Source organism: Trichoplusia ni, chromosome 13 (genome assembly GCF_003590095.1).
Source record: "Trichoplusia ni isolate ovarian cell line Hi5 chromosome 13, tn1, whole genome shotgun sequence".
NCBI classification, from domain to species: domain Eukaryota; kingdom Metazoa; phylum Arthropoda; class Insecta; order Lepidoptera; family Noctuidae; genus Trichoplusia; species Trichoplusia ni.
This window is the reverse complement of record NC_039490.1, coordinates 11,209,128-11,232,965: the sequence shown is the minus strand read 5'-3', so window position 1 is coordinate 11,232,965 and position 23,838 is coordinate 11,209,128. Positions and strand designations below refer to the sequence as shown.

The 23,838-nt window shown below is 37.6% G+C and overlaps 2 protein-coding genes and 1 pseudogene across 2 annotated transcripts; all 3 read left to right on the top strand.

Moving 5' to 3' along the window:
* Positions 1-10,318: 10,318 nt before the first annotated feature.
* Positions 10,319-12,908, top strand: LOC113499937. Its single transcript, XM_026880542.1, has one exon. The coding sequence runs from the start codon at positions 11,193-11,195 to the stop codon at positions 12,663-12,665; it is 1,473 nt and encodes a 490-aa protein (XP_026736343.1). The 5' UTR covers positions 10,319-11,192; the 3' UTR covers positions 12,666-12,908.
* Positions 12,909-15,437: 2,529 nt separating this feature from the next.
* On the top strand, positions 15,438-17,108 carry LOC113499936 (annotated as a pseudogene).
* Positions 17,109-22,508: 5,400 nt separating this feature from the next.
* On the top strand, positions 22,509-23,235 carry LOC113500254 (the record flags this gene model as incomplete). The annotated part of the gene is made up of 1 exon (XM_026880959.1): positions 22,509-23,235. A coding segment is annotated over one exon (642 nt), but the record flags the coding sequence as incomplete, so codon positions are not given.
* Between the last annotated feature and the right edge of the window lie 603 nt (positions 23,236-23,838).

Here is a 23,838-nt window from a genome sequence, read left to right as displayed (position 1 = left end):
AACTATCATTGCGTGGATTGGTTCCGTCTTGCATAAGTAGGTCCAAATATACTTATTGATAATACTCTCATCGGAGATGTATAGATTCTTCACTAGAGCGACTTAACATTCTTGATGAGATGATGATCCCATGCAAGGGCAGAAAATCGGGAAACAGGAAACAAAATATGAAAGATAAGCCGAATAAATGGGGCTTCAAAAATTATGTCCGAGCAGGTGTAAGTGGAATCATTTACGATTTCCTTTTGTATGCTGGAGAGGACACTTTTCTTTCACACAAGTTTACAGAGCAAGAATCTTCACTAGGATTCGGAGCACAAATATATATAGCCCTGAGTCAATTATGATTATGATTCCAAAGTACAACGTAACAAAAATGAAAAATGATGTAAGAGTCAATGTTCTTATATCCAAACTATCGACGAAGTATAAGCCTAACTACGGACAACATCACATCGCGCTCCGACTAAAAAATTCGCCAAAATTACATTCTTGTGAATTCGCGTGTGAAAGTGGTAAAGTTTCCTCATATCCCAAATATCCGGGATTAGTGTGAGCAAGGTCGAGGGTCAAAGGTCGTGGCTCCAGGAAGAATTCTAGTTTGCTGCAGTGACAATTGAAGGAGGTTAGTAAATCAACCAACAAAATTTAGCCAAAAGATCGGCGCAAAGGAGAGCCGTTTTTTGACGTATCGTCGAAGTCTGACGGTCCCGACACAAACACAAACACTGACAGAAACACCAACCCCGACACAAACACGAACACAAAAACAAACATCGACTGAAACACAATCACTGACACAGGTCAAGACATCAACACGAACACCGACCCCTAAACAAAACCAAACAATAGCACCGACTCAAAAACACATAGACTCCAACAATACACAGACTACTATAGCACCGACACCAACACACCTTAACACGACCATACTTAATTGGGGAGCAGTCGGCGAGCCCGGCATAAGACTGAGAAGCGTTGCCCTGTTCATGAACAGAGACAAGGAAAGTTTCGGGATCAGTTTCTGTAAACCAAAAAGAAAAAGAGTAGCCATTCCGCCGGGCCTGGCAGCCTTAGCAAATGGAAGCACAGAAAAAGCGAGTATAGAAGCCAAACGGTGCAACACCTTACCGGAAGTGGACTTCTTTGATATCCGATGCCGGGTAATGCAGCTCAAGAATAAGAGAGTTGTATTACTAGAGTGGAATCAAGACAGTCCATTTACCCAGGCGAGCTCGCTGCTACAAAAGCTAGGGACGTCAGGAAGCGTTCCAAAGACCATCAGCGTGGACGCCATGGTCATCGAAGGCGTCAAAGGAACAACGGCGGACCGTCTAGGCTGCTTAAAGGCCGCTGGGAAACATGAACTGGTAGTGTACGAGGATAGGGGAGAAGATCTCAGTTATCTTAGATCCCCGAAGAAGAGCCCAAAAACACTTGACTCAAAGTCCTCGTCACCGGAAACACCCAGCGGGTCTGAGCGAGCACAGGAAAAGATAAACGCAGAAAGAGAGAAAGCCGCTCAGACAAACAGAAACTCCCCGGAAAAACAGGAGCAACAAAAATCTCGACTTGCCAGGTTCAAGTCCTTCCTTAACTCCATACCCAAGCAGCGTCGGATGGGAGTGATCCACTCCGGCCTGTTTGACGCGCCCATCGGCCAAGAGGCGGCAACCGCGGCCTTCGTCAGAGAACCCCCGTGGGTAAGGCCGGAACTGCAGCCTCAACCGTCAAGAGCAGAAATGGGCCAAGTCAGTCCTCCAACATACATACCGGTGTCAGAACCCGCGGATCACGTGTACAACGCCTTTCTCGAGTTCCTGGCAGTTGTGAGAGCGACCAAACAGCTAAACCTCACAACATGCAAGAAAATCTTGCAGACTTTCAATCTTCGGAACGAGGGTCTGTTAAGAGTACTACTCGAAGAGGCGGGGGCGGCGGTGTGTGATAACTCCACATCCCAAGTCATCATAGGTAAAATGGGGAAATCATACATGGCTGCTTATTGCGCGACCTGCGGTTTCGTGGCACTGGACGAGGACGAGACGAAAAGGAAGGGCAAGCCAGTCTTTCAAACGCCTTCGGAAGATACAACAGTGGTCGTTGCCGGTTGCACTGAGATAATGCTGGACGATAGGTTCCTCAAGATGGCGCAAACCATCGAGGGGACTTCGAAAACATACGATCCAGCATTATGGGATATAGAAAACATCAAATGGGTAAACGGAGTACCAGGGTGCGGCAAGACAACTTGGCTGGTGACGCACTTCGGTAAGAAGGACGAGGTGGTGGTCACCACGACGACAGAAGCTGCCAAAGATCTGAGGGAGAAGCTCTCGCACCGGGTAGGGGTAAATACGAAGACAAAGGTGCGGACTATGGCTTCCGTTTTAGCAAACGGGTTTAAAGAGAAGTGCCGAAGACTGACCGTGGACGAAGCCCGCATGAACCACTTCGGAGCCGTAGTCATGGCAGCAAAGTTGTCGGGAGCCAGCGAAGTCGTCCTCATCGGAGATGTCAACCAGCTGCCTGAATACTTGGACAGAGACAACCTATTCCCACTCAGGTATATCCGGCCGGGTATGGTAGCGTCAGTGACGCAGGAGTTGCTCTGCACGCACAGAAATCCCATGGACGTCGCGCTCGCTCTAAGTGAGATCTACAATGGAATTTACTCGTCAAAAACATCTGCAGTAATATCCATTCCCTGAAAGTGTTTGGTTAGTCGGGTGCGGTAATACCGAAAGAAACCCAGAACACGCTGTTCCTGGTGCACACACAGGAGGAGAAATCCTCCTTGAGTGCCCAGGGATACGGATCTGGGGAAGGCTCTCGCACCTTGACCATCCACGAATCTCAGGGTCTCACATATGAGCGCGTCGTCATAATAAACACCCGACGTCGAATCCGGATTCACGACAGCGTCCCTCATGCGGTTGTAGCAGTGTCGCGCCATACATCCAGCTGCGTCTATTACACCGACGATGCCAGCGACGCGATAGGCCGTTTCTGCAGGAAACCCATGGATGCGCCAACAGCCGCAGTTGCCGACTACAACCTTAAGACAGCGATGCAGCACCGAAACATGGCGATCGTGGAGGCGCTGACCGAGCTTCGACAAAATATCAACACCCACTCCCAATCCCAATGACCCCAACCCCAACCCCAAAATGAAATGTGTCAATTGTAAATGTGTAAATGTAAGTCTTAGTTATGTGTATTAATAACTGGGTATAAAAAAAAATAACAATAATTTTATACCTAAAATAATATAAGCATATTATATAAACATAGAAGTTAAAAAAAAAACCCCAACCCAATAATACACCTCAATAAATAAACATTATGATAACCATAGCATATAAGTATAATACGGCTACAACTAATAATATGATATTATAGAATAAGAAAAAGGTGATGGACCCCGTACGTTTAAAACATATGTACGTGGACGGACGAATGCTGCAGTCGCAGCGGAGAATGTAATAAATGGCGAAAAATTTAGTCAATATCGAATAAAAAAAGGCAATACTAAAAAAGGCGCGGACCTAGAGTCTGCGGTTGTAAAGTATTGTCTAAAAAAAAAAAAACCTCCAAGGCTACACGCGGCGACAGACGTCAAGTTAAACGCCAGACGTCATTTTGACAAGTAACATTTAAATGCCTAAGTCAATTTGCGAGACGTCAACGTCGCCGAAACTTCATCTGTCACCATCTGTCATCTGTCACCTGACAACGCAGCCACAAGTGAAGACCCCAGAGACGGCCTGAAGACACCACACCAGAGCTGAAGACACCGCAGCGGCCCACCAGGTAAGTAAAAGGGAACTCCTGAACGACTTGTCCTAGGATAACCGGGTTTGGATATTTCGGACTGGGAAATCCAGGACCTGTCACCCCCTCATTATTCCCCTTACCCACTCAACCCTCAACCCGACCCCCCCCCCCCTCAACACCACACGGGACCTCCCCTCCCCCTCGGACGCCATTACTCCTCGGCCTGTAACTCGGGAACGGCTGGACCTAGAAAACTGTGAGGAATGTCGTTGAAATCTAGAAAGCTCTATCATTTGGCCCCTACAGTTTTTCACGAAAAATCCAGCCACGAGAAAACACCGGCAGGGAACTTTAAACCACCAACAACATCACATCACACGTCAAGGCATACTCTGTCAGCGGCAGTAGAACATCGGCAGCACGCGACGCAGCGATGTAGAGTAGAAATACTTTACGTATATATGCTGCTATATTATTGTATGTTCTAGGCTATCCTAAGCCAGTTCTATGTCGGGGTTCCTATAATAAACACGTATTATTTGAAACAATCGTTTGATTCCACACCCGACACCTCATGGCGACCCTGCCAGAGGCGCGATTCGGGTTCGCGAAAGTATTTACATTCCGTTGCCCATAAAAGGGTTTCTCAAGAATTACATATGAACTCTGGACGTGCTCAGTGCAAAGTTATAATAATGAATGTTACTAAGCAGCTAATCTTTATCGCGACACCTGTTCGCTGTGTGTTGTTTCTGTATTCAAGTCCACTTTATTACTTAATTGTCGAAAATGGGAAAGTCTGTATCTAAGGAAGAGGTACTCATTGCGCAGAACGCTGGTGGTTCCAATGGAGCAGATATTACTCAATTTATGGCCCACGCAAGTGTCACGAGTATAATACTACTGATGATTGTGACGTTCATCATTTGTCTGGGAGCCTGTTACGTCCTGATGATATTGTATAAAAAGTGTCATGGGCATCTGATGCGGCAGGAAATCTTGCGACATTCTCTTCGTCGAGTGGTGCCCAGGCTGAGAGGGGCACAGGATACAGGTGAAGCTTCTTACAAGACGGAGGACGTGTGATTTTTTTTTTTCCTTTCCTTTGAGGAAGTAGTGAGTGCGCGATAGTGTTTACGTCAAGTGATTAAATCGGTAAAAGTGATTAAACGGCCATGTGTGGCGTGTATCTTTCCTAGTACAGTCGGTTACAAGTTTTTTTTTTATGGGAACTTTAATGTTTACTTTTGTTTAGATAAGACTTAACATTATTATGTAATACTTATGCAAAGTCATGTTTACATTAAAATTATATTGTTATTATAATTTTGTGTCTTAAAAGGTAATGGCCCAGAATCTTAAAGAAATTTATGAAAAACTTAAAGGTATAAAGGAATATCTAACCAAATTAGGGCCAAGTCGTAGGACACAAAATATTATTCAAAAGAGGCTTAATGAAAATAATATAATTTATGGCGAATATTTGATTATTAAATCAGATTTAGAAAATCAGATTAAAAAGGGAGAAGTTAAGAACAGTGATTTGGATAGTATTCAAGTTTTATGTACCGATATTAGTAATTTATATTCTCGTATAAATCAACTTTGTTCTAGTGGTATAGAAAAGAAAATTGTCAAAATGGAAAAGTTCCAATTAAAAACAGCGGCTGCTCTATTACCTGTTATGAGTTCTGACGAAGAAGTGACGAAGCGTTTAATATCTGCTATAGAACTGTATAGTTCTATGATAGAGAAGGATGACGAACAGTTGTTGGTTAATTTTGTTTTGAAAACGCGTCTTTCTGAAAGTGCTAAATTACGTTTGCAACAAACATACTCCTCATGTGATGAGCTAATTAAGGAAATGCGTTTACACCTTCTCACAAAAAAATCTAGCAATGCTATTCATGCAGAAATGGTTAATTGTAAACAAAAATCAAATACAATTGATGACTTCGGAAAGAAAATGGAACAACTGTTCGTTGATCTCACTATTTCTCAGGCAGACGGGAATCCAGAAGCTTTTAACATCCTGAAACCGATTAACGAAAAGTTAGCGGTTAACAAATTTACTAATGGTTTGCGTAACAAAAATTTAAGTGTGATTTTAGCAGCTCGAAACTACACTACTCTCAAACATGCCATTCGGGCGGCGAAAGACGAGGAGCTTGTGTCCAGTCAGGATGACTCAAACTCAACTGAAGGTGAGATTTTGGTGGCCAGCGAAGAAGGATCAGGTGAGTCAACTATGCATAACAGATTTTTCAGAACTCCATCAAATTATCGTGGTCGTGGTGGCCAAGGGAACTACCAACGGTTTCCTAGAGGAGGATATTTCAACCAGAGTTGGCAACGGTCATCGAGATATCAGAGATACCGAGGTCGTGGTACATACAGAGGACAGAGAGGAAAATATCAAAATCGAGGTATGTACCCTTTAGAGCCAAATATCCCTCAGTCAGAAATTAACAACAGTAATAATACTAGTGACCTTGTTCAACCCTCAACTTCCGAGGACAATACGAATCAGTTTTTTCGTGCCTAATTTATTTGCATATGAATTTAGTAATTATGTTAAAGTTCCTTTTAATAACACAGAATATAACTGGTTGGTAGATTCTGGTGCTAGTATTTCAGCCGTGAAAAATGAGATAGTCGCTCATTGGAACTTACCAATCCATAATCAAAACATCATTATAAATGGAATTGGTGGTCGAATAACAACTATCGGATATGTTTATTTAAATTTATCTTTAAATGGTCACACATTCCAACATAAGTTTTATGTAATCCAAAACCTACCATGTTATACTGAAGGTATATTAGGCCAAGATTTTCTAACTAAACATAGATGTGTTTTAAATTACGAACATAATACATTAACTTTAGGTCAGAATTTAATTTTACCATTACATATAGGTAAATTAAATAGAAATGTTTATATGAATATACCACCAAGGTGCGAAAAAATTTTTTTCATCGATACTAATGAAACCGAAGATTGCGTTGTAGTCTCAGATGAGTTAAGTGAGGGAGTTTTTCTAGCTGGAGGTATAAGTAAGCCAGAAAATGGTAAAATTCCAATTCAAATAATGAATACTTGTGAATCGGAAGTATCGTTAAGCTATTTTAAACCTAAACTTGAAAAATTATGTTATTACAAAGTTTGTAATTTTGAGAAGTCACCCATAACGGTAGATAGGGTCAAAACATTATTAAATTTATTAAAATTAGATCATTTGAATGGCGAAGAAAAATCTTCCATATTAAACATATGTGCAAAATTTTCTGACGTGTTTCATATTTCTGGAGATAAATTGGAAGTATCTAAAATCAGCGAACAAAAAATACGTTTAAAACCGAACACTACACCAATATATACCAAGCCTTATCGTTTACCGTTTTCGCAACGTGAGGAGCTAGACCAGCAGATTAGTGATATGTTAACTGATAAAATTATTGAACCATGTAGTAGTGAATGGGCTAGCCCTGTTTTACTGGTCCCAAAAAAAGAAAGTGGGGATGGCTCTAAGAAAATGAGACTTGTTATAGACTTTCGTAAACTCAATAATTGTATTTTGGATGACAAGTTCCCACTCCCTAATATTACTGATATTTTGGATGCATTATCTGGGTCAGTTTATTTTAGTCACCTTGACCTTTACAAGGGTTATTTTCAATTGGGCATTACAAAAGAAAGTAGGCCGTGTACAGCATTCGTAACTTCGTCGGGACAATACCAAATGACTCGACTTCCCATGGGTTTGAAGACAAGTCCAAGTTCTTTTTCAAGAGCTATGACAGTGGCAATGTCTGGGCTTCATTACGACAAATGTCTCGTTTATTTAGATGATTTAATTTGCTTTGGACGCAATTTAGCCTTTCATAACAAAAATCTCATTGATATAATGCTTAGACTACGAAAAGTGAACCTAAAACTAAATCCAGACAAATGTGACTTTCTGAAAAAAGAAATTTTGTATTTAGGTCATATTATATCAGCTGAAGGTTTAAAACCAGATCCGTCTAAAGTAGCGGCATTGCAAAATTATCCAGTTCCTAAAAATACCGATGATGTTAAAAAATTCATTGCCTTTGCAAATTACTATCGAAAATTTATACCTAACTTTGCACTTTTAGCTAATCCTTTAAATAATCTTTGTCGAAAAAATATAGAATTTGAGTGGAATGAAGAATGTAATAATTCTTTTTTATCACTAAAAGAAAAGTTAATATCGCCTCCATTGTTACAATATCCTAATTTTGATAAAAGTAATGTGTTTTTACTTAAAACAGACGCATCTGGCTATGCAATCGGTTCAGTTTTAAGTAACAGCGATGGTAGACCAATTGCTTACGCAAGCCGTACCTTAAATAAAGCTGAAAAGAATTATCCAGTTATTGAAAAAGAATTGCTGGCTATTGTATGGTCTGTTAAATACTTCCGTCCTTATTTATTTGGTCGCAAGTTTAAAATTCAAACAGATCATCGTCCTTTGGTATATTTATTTGGCATGAGAGAGCCTAGTAGTAGACTCATGAAATTCCGACTGACACTTGAAGAATATGATTTTGATATAGAATTTGTGAGGGGAAAAGATAATGCGGCAGCTGACGTTCTATCTCGTATAATAATAACGTCAGATGAATTAAAAACTATAAATAATGAGTGTTTAAATGTTATGACGCGCTCAAAAAGAAAAGCAATGATAGAGAAAGATAGTTATCATCAATCAGATATTATTAGTACAGGTAATCAACTGTCGGATCAGCCAAATGTCGTTGAAGTACTCAAAAAGACTAATAGAGACGTTGAAATTACATTACTTGACAGGGTAACTTTACGTAAATTAACAAAGAAAGAAAGTTATTATGAGTCATTAAATAAAATTTATTATTATTTTCCTTCTAAGTCATCCATTTATGTTGATCCGAATTCTTTATCAGCAATAACGCGAGACGTGTTGTTGAGAGATTTGGAATACATTTGTAAGAAGAATCAGATAAGTGAGCTTATAATAATTAAGAAAAGGGAAAATATCAAGTTTATGGAACTCATTGTGGAGGAAATAAATAAAAATGTAACTTGGAAGGGTCCTAGACTTTGTGTCATTAATGATGTTCGTAGAATAGAAAATAAAGATACTAGGAGAATTATAATTAATGATTTTCACTTGTTACCTACAAGTGGCCACGCGGGAATCAAAAGAACACTAAACAATATAAAAAAGTACTACTATTGGCCCGGTATGGAAAAAGATATATCGGATTTCATTAATAAATGTGATGCGTGTCAAAGAAATAAACATTTTAGATATATTAAGGAACCACTTTCAATTACAACAACATCATCAAATTCTTTTGAAAAAATATTCTTAGATTTAGTCGGCCCTCTTGAAAAAGATGATGAGGGGTATTCTTATATTCTTACAATACAATGCGAGTTAACTAAATACTTAGTTGCTACTCCCATTAAATCAAAAACTACCGAAAGCGTGGCAAGGGCGTTCGTAGAACATTTTATATTAAGGTATGGTATTCCAAAGACGATTGCTACGGACAAAGGAACGGAGTTCATGTCTTCTACAATGAGGGAGGTAAGTAAACTTTTAAATATAGAACAAAGGTTCGCGTCAGCATATCATCATGAGAGCATCGGCGCGCTTGAGAACACACACAAAAGTTTAGGTAACTATCTCAGAATTCATTGCAGAAATAGTTCAAGGTCATGGAGTCAGTGGTTACCATATTGGCAATTTTCTTATAATATTACAGTACACACAGAAACAAAGTATACCCCTTATGAGCTTGTTTTTGGACATGTATGTATCTTACCAAATAATCTAACTTCAAATGTTGATAAACTGTACAATTTCGATAGTTATCCACTAGAACTGAAATTTAGGTTACAAAGAGCACATCAAGACGCTAGGGAAAATTTAATTGTTAGTAAACAAAATAGAAAATTATTATATGATTATAAAATAAACCCGATTTTATACAAAAAAGGAGATCTTGTGTTATTAAAAAATGAAAATTGTTCTAAATTAGATAGTTTATACTTAGGTCCTTATATTGTTGTAGACGATATGGCACCAAATGTGAAAATTGTGAAAAGTGGCAAGGAAATAATAGTACACAAAAACAGAACTAGGCCTTATTATTCTTAAAATAAATCAAGTCATTCATTATATTATGTGTGAGCACTATTGTCGCCAAGTGTACTTTAATACTTTAGTATCTAATTGTTATTGTTTAAGGTGGATCATGTATCACGCTACTATGGAATAATCGTCCTATGTTATGCATAACATTGACTTGTATTCTTTAAATATAAGTACTTAATTTTGTATTTAAAAAAAAATGTACTATATAATCATTTTTTTTTTGTTTTATGGGGAAGGTGTAGAGTAGAAATACTTTACGTATATATGCTGCTATATTATTGTATGTTCTAGGCTATCCTAAGCCAGTTCTATATCGGGGTTCCTATAATAAACACGTATTATTTGAAACAATCGTTTGATTCCACACCCGACACCTCAGCGACAATAACATCGTCGTCACGTAGATTAGTACGAGAGTCCATCACAATAATTGTATCATAATTAGGGTTGCCACCCGTACTTTATAATAAAGTATTGTACTTTATTTTGGGTAAACGTACTTTATACTTTATGAGGGCAATAAAGTACGTGAAAATACTTTTTTTTACCTATTTCGACTTTTGAAGATTTACTAAAAGAAACAAAAAGGTCAAGCGATTATTTGCGTTAAACGGAACGGATCGCGTCGATAAAGTTAAATGCTGAGCAGCACTATCGCTTTTGAACGTAACCCTTTGACGTTTTTTGCGGTTAAAGCAAAAGTTCAAATATTATTTTCCGTTCTTGGTGTGTACATTGTGATAATTCTTCAGTTATGGATGCAGATAACTGTATCTCACGAAATACATCTAAAAAACGATTACTGGAATCGGACTCTGACTTAGAGTTGGACTTCTATAGTGACACTGACTGCAGTACACCGAAAAAATGCTTAAAAGAAATGAATATAAAGCAAACAAAACGAAGGCAAAAGTACAAAAGTCTGTGGGAAAAAGAACATGGTGCTTGGTTAACCAATGACCCTCAAAATGAATATAATGCGAAATGCAAATTATGCGGAGTGATTTTCGCTATTGCTTCAGCTGGAATAGGACAGGTTAGTGGAAAAAACTTAATCTAAGGTAGATGTGTGTATGTGTGAGTATGGGTGGGAGAAACGAGCATGCATGGAAAGAATTAGTATCACTAACACTATCATCATAATTAATCTTTGGTTTCTTGGTGGTGTGGTGGTGAGGTGATGGGTTTATTATTGGTTTACAGGTTAAGCAACACCTGCAAACAAAACAGCATAAATCGAAATCTGAGATGAAAAAATCTAGTGGACTGCTTGAAAAATTTATTGGGCCTGCTTCTGCTTCCACTTCGTCTCAAGGTTCATTTTACAGTGACAAAGACAATGTTACAGCTGCTGAGCTAGCCTTAACATATCACACTGTTAAGCATAATTTGTCCTACAATAGTATGGACTGCACAGTTAAGTTAAATAAAATTATTTATGTTAATTCAAGCACAGCCACAAGTATTCGTCTAGCTAGGACCAAAATGGAAGCACTAGTTACAGAAGTGTTGGGTCCATATGCTTTACAAAATGTAATAGATGATTTGAATTCAAATAATTTATATTTCTGCTTGCAAACGGATGCTTCCAACAAGAAAAATATAAAACTTTTCCCTTTGGTTGTGCAATATTTTACAGCCAAAAATGGCATTCAAAGTAAATTAATTGATTTCTATGAAAACAGCAATGAATCAGCTGATGGCATGTTTCATGCAATTGAGAAGTCAATAGAGCAGTGCAAATTATCTTTTAGTAATATATCTGGGCTAAGTGCAGACAATACAAATGCAAATTTTGGAATTAACCACTCATTATTTACAAACATTAGAGATTTGGTGCCGGACTTGATCAAGGGAAATTGTCATGCTCATATAGTGCACAATTGCATGAAACATGCCATGAACTTTTTGTCCTATGACATTGAGAATATTATCCTTAAAATCTATGCTCATTTTTCCCACTCGGCTGTTCGGAGAGAAGAATTAAAAAAATTCATAGAATCGGTCGATGGGGATTTTCATGAACTCAAACGCCATGTCGGAACTAGATGGCTCTCTCTTCTACCTTGTATAGATACTATATTGTTAAATTGGAGAGCAATTAGAAATTATTTTGTGAGCCTAGGAGAAGACTGCCCAATGATTATACAAAATTTGTTATTGCTGAATACCAGTGATAATCATGACTTGATTGATGTTTACTTTAATTTTTGTAGCCATATTTTAAATGTGTTTACTAAAACTGTAAAATTCTTAGAAGGGAATAACATAACAATTTTGGATGTATACAATATTATGCACAATCTTAGGAAAGAATTAATGAAAAGAAAAGAAGATCTCTTTTTTGGATATGAAACTGGAAAAAAGATTAAACAAATCGAGATGTCCTCACCTGAAGTTAGTCAAAAAATTCATAGAAACTTTATATTGTTCTTAGACAAAGCCTTAATGTACCTGGATAAATGGTTTGATTTCAATCAAACAAATTGGCTCTTTTCACTGAGCAACATAAATTTAAATAGTGATGTTGAATATCAACACTTTTCTCACTTAGTAGAAACTTTGAAACTGCAAAAACTTAATATTAACATGGATGACCTGTATGAAGAAGTTTCTTTATTAAAAGAGTTATATGCACAATTTATCATTCTAAAGATTTTTTGGAATTATCTACATCACAGAAGTGGCAAAAATTTTTTCAAAGTAGTAATGATTTCGTAAATATATATAAAATCGTGTCATTTCTGCTATCCATTCCTGCCACTTCAGCATTTACAGAGAGAGTTTTTTCTCTGATGAATGCTAAGTGGCGAGACGAACGAAACAGAGCGTCCCTAAATTTAATAAAAAACGAATTATTTACATATTTCAATCTAAACATAGATTGTAAAGATGCGGTTAAGACGTTCTTTGATAATAAATATTTGTTAGATGTTGCCAGAAGTAACAAAAAATATGTATGGAAAAAAATAGCAGTTTAAATAAATAATACTTTATTTTCAGATCTTGTACTTTATTTTTTTACCTTAAAAAGTAAATATACTCTATTTGCTTAAAAAAAAGGTGGCAACCCTAATCATAATACCAAAATTTAGTATAAGTTTATTGTAAATTAGTCTGTAAGTTTTTCTTTTAATTTGTTTTGTATCTCCATTTCCTCAACACTTCATCAAAAACTAACTCCTCCAACGTGAGCAAGGTCAAGCCGACGCGGTCGCTTCGGGAGGTGTTGTCAAAGTTAGCGAAGTCTGTCGCCTCGGAAAGGCTGGCGCAACCATCGCAGACAAGCACAGCGGACCTAAAGCCGAAAGCGGCCTCGGTGTCAGACGCGGCGGACCAAAGGACGGCAGTGCTACAACAGCTGAAGAGCCCTGTCACCGCTTACTGCTCGGTCTGCTCGAAAGTCTTCGACGTCGCCGGGAAAAGACATCCCGAAACCAATCCTTATGCGCCTCGAGCCAAATATCGGCAACATCACGAATAAGCTCGACACTCTCCGCAAACAGCTGGAACGCCTCAAGCAGACTCCAAAGACTCCAGCCAGCAACGTGCAGTCCATCCAGCACGAATGCTGCATTACCCCCGCAATGGTGACGGCCGCCTGCACAATGGAAAGACTGGAGACACAAGTGCAGAAACTCACCACACACATTAACACACCCCCACCTCCTCAGCAAGACATCGGCCGACACTTCAAACCACTGAAGGAGAAGCTACAGTCAGTGTCCTCCGACATCAGAGACCTCCGCGACAGGCCAGCCCCAGCACCCGCAGCGCCAAACCTGCAATCGGAGCTTGCCATCGTAGAGGTCAAGTTGGCTGTATAATAATGGAGCCATCCTAATAATAAACTTAAATAACTATTATAGAGTTTCTTGCCGGTTCTTCTCCATAGGAATGACACTTTGGAACCGTGCAACTAGAGTCATTATTGTAACGTTTCAAAAGTGCCTGGAAAACGGCCTATGTGAGTCGCATAGAATCAAAGGCGGCAATCTGCAAATTTTGCCAAAATTAAGATTTTTATATGGCCACACAGGAAACTTAAAATAACTTCCTGAGCATGATTTATCTAATTATTTTCTAGATAATCTGCAAAATCAAACATTGAAAGAGTCTGCACGCATAACACAAAATCGCTTAAGGGCCCCTTTTTCGAAATTTACTTTTCTAGATCGCGTTGTTTTCAGAGAAATCGCCTGAATTAAATTCGTAAAAAATATATAGTACAGATACATGTTTGATCTAGTGACTTTTTTGGTTAAAAAAAGATTATTTAACATTTTGCTCGATAAAAAAAAATCAGAAGTAAGGTCGATTTTGAAAGTATTTTAAGTTTTATGAGACTTGGGGGAACGCAATCTATATGAAAATTTAACATTTCATTTATTAATCGGGTTTGACAGGGATATAATTGGATATATTTATAATATGGCTCTTATTTTTTTTAATATGAAATAAATACGTGAAAACGGCTCGCGCGCACCGCGCCAGTGTCCTGCCCATGGCTGCCAGATGTACGATTTTAATCGTACTCCTACGATTTTTTTAAATTTTTACTCATGTACGATCACTAGACCAAGATCGTACGGAAAATGTACGATTTTTATATACCTGACAAATCTGGCAACATTTCATAATGAAACAAACGTGCTCAACTGGCAAGTATGAGTTTCGGGGAATTCCCCAACAACCTAATACGTACGTAGATATTTTACTTGAATGAAGACTCTTTGTAGAGTCATTTAAAGGCTTTATTTGTTTGCATTTTAACGAAAGTTATTATTTTTTTCTTTCGGTAATAATTGCGACTTGTTAAAAACCCTTTTTTCTTGTCAGTCTCACTCGATCTGTACGTAGTATATTATAATATATCCTCTTTGAATCTTTATCTGTATACTGTCTTGAGTGCTTTTTGTGTTTGTTGTTTTTGGTTAAGCAAGAATGTGTGACAAAAGTGAAGACGAGCGACCTGCGCCAGGTACTCCAAAAAAGAAATTGGCTAAAAGAGGAGAGCTTTCTGTAGCAGAGAGAGATAAACACAGGGCACAGAAGTATCGTCCTGATTGGGAAAAACTAGACTTTTTTAAGGACTGGTTAGGGCCTGGTAAAAACCAATTTAAAGCCAGGTGCACTGTTTGTGACGTCGAAATGGTTTCAGAATATGGAGTTTTAAAATTACATTCTTCAAGGCAAAAGCATATGAAAGCCATGTCTGCAATATCAAGCAAAACAAAACAGCGTAATATCATGTCCGCATTTGTTACGAAAGGAGTTATGCCGAAAAATAAAGTTGTCACAGCGACTGAAATCAAGCTGGCGGGTTTTCTAGCTGAGCATAATATTGCATTCCAAACTGCAGATCATATGTCAGATTTAATAAATGGTATATTAGAAGATTTCGGAGTGGAACATAAAATTGCTATGAAAAGAACAAAAGCTACAGCTGTAATCACCGAAGTAATTGGTGAAAGTGAAAAATCGTCTCTAGCCGAAAAACTGAAAAATTCAGTGTTATGTCTGACGAGTCAACAGATGTCAGCACTCACAAGGTCAGTTGTATAATTGTTAGATATTATGACGTTGAGGAAAATAAGATTGTGAGTAAGTTTTGGGATCTTTGCAAAATATTCAGCTCTGATGATGAAAAAACAGCAGAAGAAGGTGCTACTGGGGAAAATTTGTTTAACATACTGATGAAGTCTTTTTCTGACCGGGATATATCGACTGAAAATATGATTGGTTTTGGTGCAGACGGTTGCAACGTGATGATGGGTGGTAATAACTCTGTGGCGAGCAGACTTAAGAAAACTTTGCCAGGTATATTTGTAATGAAATGTGTTTGCCACTCTGCACACCTTTGCGCATCTGAATCGTGCAAACAATTACCAAGGCGCTGCGAAGATTTAGCGAGAGAGATACATAGTTTTTTTCAAAAATAGTTCAAAAAGACAATTTCGCCTTCAACAGTTTCAAGAATTTGTGAGTGCTTCGCCTCACAAGATTTTGCATCCTTCACAAACTCGTTGGTTGTCATTGGTGGCGGTTGTAGATCGATTATTAGAACAATGGGATGCATTAAAATTGTTCTTTACTGACTGTTGGTTGAATGAACGTCTTGTTTCAACAGAACTGATATTTAATAGTTTAAATGATCCATTCATGCAGCTTTATTACCTGTTCCTGTCTTGGATATTGCCCAAATTTACCAATTTCAATAAACTTTTTCAATCGGAAAAAGTAGTGATTACATCTTTAAATGAAAAGGTGCGCGAAATGTATAAAGATATTTTGCTATGTATTTTGGATCGTGATTATGTCAACAAAACTGAGCTTTCTACCATTGATATTGAACGACAAGAAAAATGGTTGAAAGATGATCAAATGTATTTGGGAATCCGAGTGATGAACAAAATTACACAGCCTGAATTTCGTCATCATATTCCTGCCACTAAGGAGTTTTTTCATCGCTGTCGGCATTTTCTAATCACAAGTGCTAAAGAAATTAAAAAAAGATATGACCTAGATGATCCCATTCTATCAAAAATTGACTATATTGAACCTACTAATGCTGCTTCTAGTAATTACAGGAATAAAGTACCTACCTTACAGCCGCTTATGAAACTTGTTCCAAGAATTGTAAAACCCGACGACTTTAAAATGATGCAGGCAATAGATGACGAATGGCGCAGTTTTCCCAACATTTTAGATAAAATTGATTTATCTATGAATACCGACGAGTTTTGGGGCATCATCAAAAAAAAATTTGAGAATTATAAAACACTGGCTCAATTTGCTTTAAATTTGTTATGTTTGCCCCATTCTAGTGCAGATTGTGAAAGAGCATTCAGCGAAGTAAACTTAATAAAAACAAAACTTAGAAACAGTTTATCGAATGAAACACTGAAGGGAACATTATTAGCCAAACAATTAATAAGAACAAACGAAAATTGCACGAAGTTTAAGCCAACAAAAGAAATGATAAGCAATATGACCACAGAATTTTTTTATAAATCTAATAAATAGTTTTTTTAATTGTGTAGTCTTTAAGTTTTTATTTTAATATATTTTTTTTGTTTTGTTGTGTAGGTATACATAAGGCATGTGCCAAATAAATATGTTTTCTTTCTTTATGTCTTCTATTTTTTTTAGTTTTAATAAAAAAATATTAACATTTTTGTTATTTTTAATAAAAACTTTGTACTTTTAGGTTCTACGATCTTTTCATTTCAAAATTTCCTTGGCATACGATTTTTTTGTAGTTGTCGTACGATCACACCATTTTTGCACCTGGCAGCCCTGGTCCTGCCGGACGTCATCGAGGCAAGACCTGTGCAACTTTTGCTCGCGACCACAAAAAAAACAGAATTTGGGCCGGAGAAAAAGAGCCAGTCTACATCGAAATCATTGAAAAAGATGACGTATTTTGGAAATCGAAAATGGAGTCCAAAATAATACGGTTTTACCATAAATGCCTACTTCCGGAAATCGTGAACCCCAGACATACGCATGGTATGGCCATAAGAAATCTAACACTTGAAGAGAACAAATCGTCCGAAAATAAGGAAAATGAGGAATCTCTAACGCAAAACAGTCCTGATTTGCCATTAGGTCCTAGTTCCCAACTCGGAGGGGAGTGCCATGAAGACTGTGGCTTTGACCCTCTTAGAGGAGACTCGCGCCCAGCATTGAGGAATTTAACGGTTGATGAAAATGAACCTGGATCTAGCACACGACCACTAAATTTTGGCTTATGTTTAACTCACCACCAGATATAGTAACAAATAGCAGACAAAAATAGTAAATGATCACCAAAATAAAACTCGCATTTTAATGTAAAATTAAAACCAAAGTTTTAACACTTTGCTCTCCTGTTTAAGTAAAATTACTCCAAGTAAATCATGAGTAAGCCAAGAATAGTAAATGATCACCAAAATTAAAACAACATTTTAAAGTAAAATTTTAACCAAAGTTTTTAAATTCTGCTATCCTATTTAAGCAAAATGAGTCCAAATAAATCATTGTTATCCCAAAAGTAGTAAATGATCACCAAAATTATACCAGCGTTTTAATATAAAATGATAATCAAAGTTTTTACACCTTGCTATCCTGTTTAAGTAAACTGACTCCAAAAAAATCAAACCCAAAGAGCCGAGGGTTGCATTGACTTTGCACGTTTTTCAATGCTCACTGAAATTAATGAACGGGAGATGATCCGCGACTCGTGAGGGACGATGCGCGTTCGGCCTGATACAATAAATGTAAAAATATTATAGTGGGGCGGGGGATAGACTGCGCCTTTTCCTGCACTAGTTTTTTCTAAACAGTGCGATAAGAATGTGTTTTCGAGGGAGTGTATTGAAAAACACATTGAACAAAGAAAAAATAAAACTCTTACAATTTTAATCATCCTTTTTTTAATTATATAAACAAACATAAAAAGTTAGTCCTCTAATAATTAATTAATAACAAATATTAAAATCTTAATAAGAATCAGTCTTCTGTAACAATTTACTGCACAATTAACGCTTTTTTGGCTTTGGCTGGTCGTCCTCTTTTGCGCTTCATGCCAATCGGAATAGTTCTGGCCTCTGAAGGTGGTTGGACGTGCTTAAGCCGAATCGCCAATCCAACGAGATGCTTACAAATGTAATTTTTGAGAAACTTTGGGCAATTGCATGTGCCTTGCAACCAATTTTCCTTTTCTCGGGGCATTATAACTTCCCACTCTTTAAAATGTTGCTCTTTGTATTCGTCAAAGGTTTCCCATGGCTTTTCAAAATTTTTGCATTCTAAATCTAACCCAGCTGGAATTCTGTATGAGCAAACTAGTTCAGTGCTATTCTTTAAAGGCACCTGCTTCGACAGTTTTGCCCATTGGTAACTTTCTGTCCACGTCTTTAAAGATACTGTCGGCAGTTTAGCGAACCGTCTCTCAGTATTAGTGATGTATTCATTAGACCAGTCCTTGACTATATCAGAAGCGATTACTAAGAACCGCGCCAAAGGATGACGCTCACGAAGCGTGCCACCATCTTTTATTGTTTTATTAAAGGATTCTAGAGCATTGTTTGTAGCAGGAGTCCCCGGAGATGCGCCCAAATACCAGAAACGATTTAGTATGAGCCACTCGTTTTCAAAGTACGCACTAAAATCGTTTTCAGATTTCCACTTGTCCAAAAATTTTTCGCTGGCTCGATCAAATATTTCCTGAGTTGAGGCACACTGTAAAGCATCAATATCTTCCAAGATCTCTTTTTGGGATTTCTTTTGCACACTTTGCTCTACTCTTGTCTGCATCTTCTTTTTCGCATGCGCCCAACACATTCTTATGACTGTATCTGTTCCAAATGTGGACGCAAAGGCTGTTTGTATAGCCTTCGCTGCGTCACAAACCAAAACTTTACAAGTTAAAGGGTATGAGAAAATTGAGAAAACTGCTTTCTTTAATTCAGAAAATAAAAAAATAAAGTCTTCCGTTCGTTCTGCTGTTGTCACCGCTAGTCCAAATGGGTGAAAATGTTTATCTCTGTCTGTAGTTCCAATCACAAGTACTGGAAATCCTTGCCAAATAAGCTTATACGTGGCATCCGCATGCAGAACAGAACATTGACGTGATAGACCAATTAAATATTTCGTCGTTAACATGAACCGGAAGTTCTGATCTAAATCATCTTCAGAAATTTCATAGGCCAAAACAAAAACTTCGTGATCGTCATCAGGTATCTTAGAGTTTTCTTTTAACCATAACTCAAGCTGTCCCAAGCTTATTACCGATGGCCCGTATTTTTTCTTACGTATGATTTTAAGATAATTGTTTAACTGTAACTTAGTCGGCAGAACTAGTCCATTAATTTTACTTAAGTTCTTCATAATAGATTTAGGTTTCAAACGCAGTTCGAATAGTTTTTCTATTTCCTTTTTCGTTGCCTCATTTATTCCACTAGTCGACCGACAGTCACAATTATCATGGTCGTGACATTTTTCAGTACGAAATAATAATATATCATCACATGATGCGTCAAATAAAAGATAAATCGCAGCAGAACACTGAACTTCAGAACGAACCTTCACTTTGTTACAACGATAGTAACGTTTAACTCCTTCTTCAGTCATATGATTTTTTTGTATTGACCATGTCTTCTCATTTTTAATAAATTCCTCTGCGCTCCGCACAGTTGAAAATTTTCTTTCAAAAACCCAAACTTTATTTTGCCTTCGACGTTTTTTCGTATGCTCTGTGATGTCTTCGTCTTCATCTGATTCCGATGAAGAACCCAACAATGGAGCACACGAACTCGGTCCCGCTAAGTTTTCATTCGCCATTGCTAAGAAGATTGATACCAATACACAGAAAACAAAAGACACCCAATAGACGCAAGTGCACGCACGTGACTGAATTATGGGGATCGTGTCCGGGCGGGCGCAGCGCGGCGTTTGCGGTGCGGTGGGAGGAAATTGCAAGCCGGAGACATAACTTAATATGGCATCATAATACTTTATTTGATAATAAGCCTACATTTTATGGCAATCACAGTGATTTATTTAGGCTAAAATAATACATTAATTTGGTCGTCAAGATTTGGTGATCATTTACTAAATTTGGTGGTCGAATACAATTCAAAGTGGAGTCGTGTCTAAAATAGCTGGTACTATTATATTTTTAGACTTTATTTTTCTGGTGTTAAGTAGATATTTTTGGTTACAAAACTAAGGGTATCAAAGCATTTTATGGTGGTCATTATATTTATCCCCCTAAATTTTTATGAATTTTAATTTTTATGCTAGTACCTATAGATTTTATTTTTTATTTTATTATATTATAATTAATCATATTTGTCTTTCATTAAAGTACTCACCAAATCTTCTGCAACCATTCTTTAAATTCTATAGAATGATATGATCATCGCCTCCCTTAGTGTGAAAATACAGTGGCAGCTGGGCGGGCAGCGGGAGCGGGTGGCGGGTAACGCAAACACATAGTTTTTGACTAAGGTGCACCAAGTGCGGGCGGGTGGGTGAGCGGAAAACGCAGCGGGACAAGCGGGCGTCCCGAGCGGGGCGGGTGGACGCAAGTCAGTTTGCGTTTTCCGCTCGATCTGTTCGGACATGCTGCTGACGACTGAAGATTTAATAAGTGCCGTACTGGCTCGGCCACCTCTGTGGAATTCTAGTGATTCAGATCATTCGAATCGACAAGTAATTAAAAAACTATGGGAAGAAATAAAAATAATAAGTGGAGATTCTGATGGTAAGTAACTTTTATTTGTTATTTTAATTGTTATTATTAATAAAGTAATCAGTAGTCACTTCGTACTGCTCTGGCCCTCACTGAAGAGCTCTTGTTTTGTCTAGAATTTGATGCCGTGTTTGTTGAAGATATTTGATTAATTAAATGAATATGGCGTTCGGCGTAAACATCTTTACTCATAGTGATATTATGAAGCAAACAAGCAGTTTTTATTATTAGACGTGCATGTTTTACATTTGTTTCTATGGATTTATTGAGAATTCGCCATTTGGCACACAAAATTCCGAATGCACATTCAATGCACTTTCTGGCCCTTGATAACCTCTTGATAAATACTTCTTTGTTGTGGTCGAGATTTCTTTGAGGATATGGACGCATGAGGTATTCTTTTAATGGGTAAGCTTCATCGCCAATCAAGACAAAGGGTAGCTGCTTGTTGGTGCCTGGAAGAGCTTGAGGAGGTGGCATATTGAACCTGTTATTTTCTAGTTGTTTATTTAATCTTGAGTAGTGAAACGTACCACCATCACTCTGTTTGCCTCGACCACCAACTTCAACTACAATGAACTTTTTATCAGCATCAGCAACTGCTTGAAGCACTAAAGAAAAAAACGTTCTATAGTTAAAGTATTCAGATCCCGAATGCTTAGGTTTCTTTATACGACAGTGCTTTCCGTCCACTGACCCGATGCAGTTCGGAAATTGCCATTTTTCATTATAGTCATTTGCTATTTTCTTCAATTGTTCCATTGTAGGTTGAGGCATGTGTATATGTACTAACTAATCCCAGATTGCGTCACATGTAGCGTATATGATTTTGGCAACAGTAGTTGCTCCTAATCGGAAGGAAAAAGCTAGTGCTTTGAATGACATTCCCGTAGACAAGTAGAGACGTATTAGACGACCTCCGTGGTCGAGTGGCGTACGCACCGGTTTCAAGGTGTCGCTAGCTCTAAGGTCCCGGGTTCGATCCCCGGTCGGGTCAATGTAAAAATTCACATTTCTACATTGTCTCGGGTCTGGGTGTTTGTGGTACCTTCGTTGTATCTGAATTCCATAACACAAGTGCTTTAGCAACTTACTTTGGGTTCAGAACAATGTATGTGATATTGTCCGCATTTATTTATTAAAAAAAAAAAAAAAGTACCTGCAAATAAATAGTACAGTAAGCTACAACTTACAAGTAAAAGCTGGCGACATATTTACCTACCCAAAAATAAAAAGCGTTGCCAGCTATTTTCCTATTGTAACTTGTAGTTTAGAGAAACTGGCTCTAGGCGCAAATGACATTCTATTTTTTTATGTAATATTTTTTTACAGTTGAAATATTGAAGAGAAAATGGAAGAACATAAAGGACCATTACAGAAAGGAACTTGAGAAAATTCCACCAACTCGATCAGGAGATGCAGCTAATGACTTCGTATCTAGTTGGAAACATTTCCGTCAAATGTCTTTCATGAGAGATCAAATTCAGCCTAGCCGAAGTGAATCTAATATCACTACTGAACTAACAAGTGACAGTGATGTAAACGACGATACGCAAGACTCTTTTAGAAGTGTCGCATCACCGTTATCGAGCATAGCAGTATCTTCACCAGCACACTCTCCGGCTCCACCTTCAGTTGCATCAACTTCAAGTCGAGGAAAAAGGAAGAAGTCAGCTAATGAACTGCGCGCTGAATTCTTGGCAATAGAAAAACAGCGACTTTTACTACTTCAGAACAAAGAAAGTACACCCAGTATAACGCAAGAAGTACCAAAGTCAGATGATTATCATTATCTGATGAGCTTACTTCCACAACTGGAACAGTTTAAAGGGATTCAAAAGTTACGAGGCAGAAACAAAATAAATTCCATTATTATGGCCGAGCTGCAACAAGAAAGTTTGCCAGATCCATATATGACACAATATGGTTATCATAGTGCACCGCAAGATAATTTGAATTATTACTAATTCTTTTTTATTTCTAACATTGTTGATTCTTATTAAAAGTTTAACTATTCTACTTCTTCTATTCATTAATATACCTACATATAAATTACATTTTAAAATATATACTATATAATAAAAGAACAATATAAAAAATAGTAACCCATAGTAGTTTAATGAATATTATTAAAAGTTTTGTTTTCTTACCTCAAAGTCAACACAAGTTTCTGCTCAGGAGATATGGTTAACGGAATAAAGTTAGTTGCAGTTTTCGATAACTGTGTTTTTACAGCATTTAATATGTAATCAAAAGTTGTTATTGTCATTCGAGTGTAATCCTAAAATTTATCTTCATGATTTCGCAGCCTTTCGTATAAGGTATAAAACTCTCCATGTCTAAATCGATCACTATTGATGTCGTGGCGACTGCTTTTAGACAAAAAAAAGGTCCCACTTCAAATAAGCACTAGGTTCCAAATAATCTGACATTATTATTATTTTCAATACTGCTCGAGGTAGATACGTCTGGACCGCTCAATCGCCCCCCGATTAACTTAGTAATTACAATAACTAATTAGATTTAGCAAGTACTAGTAATCGTTACTTAATGACTCATTAACGCTTTTGTTGTTTGGCAACAGAAGCGTTCATAAGTCATTAAAGTTATCAGAAATGAACCTGTTATTTAAGGAACTACTTAGGGATGACTTAT

Excerpts from the sequence above, each read along its gene's own strand:
- LOC113499937 (XM_026880542.1), top strand. The coding sequence starts at position 11,193 with ATGAAAAAATCTAGTGGACTGCTTGAAAAATTTATTGGGCCTGCTTCT.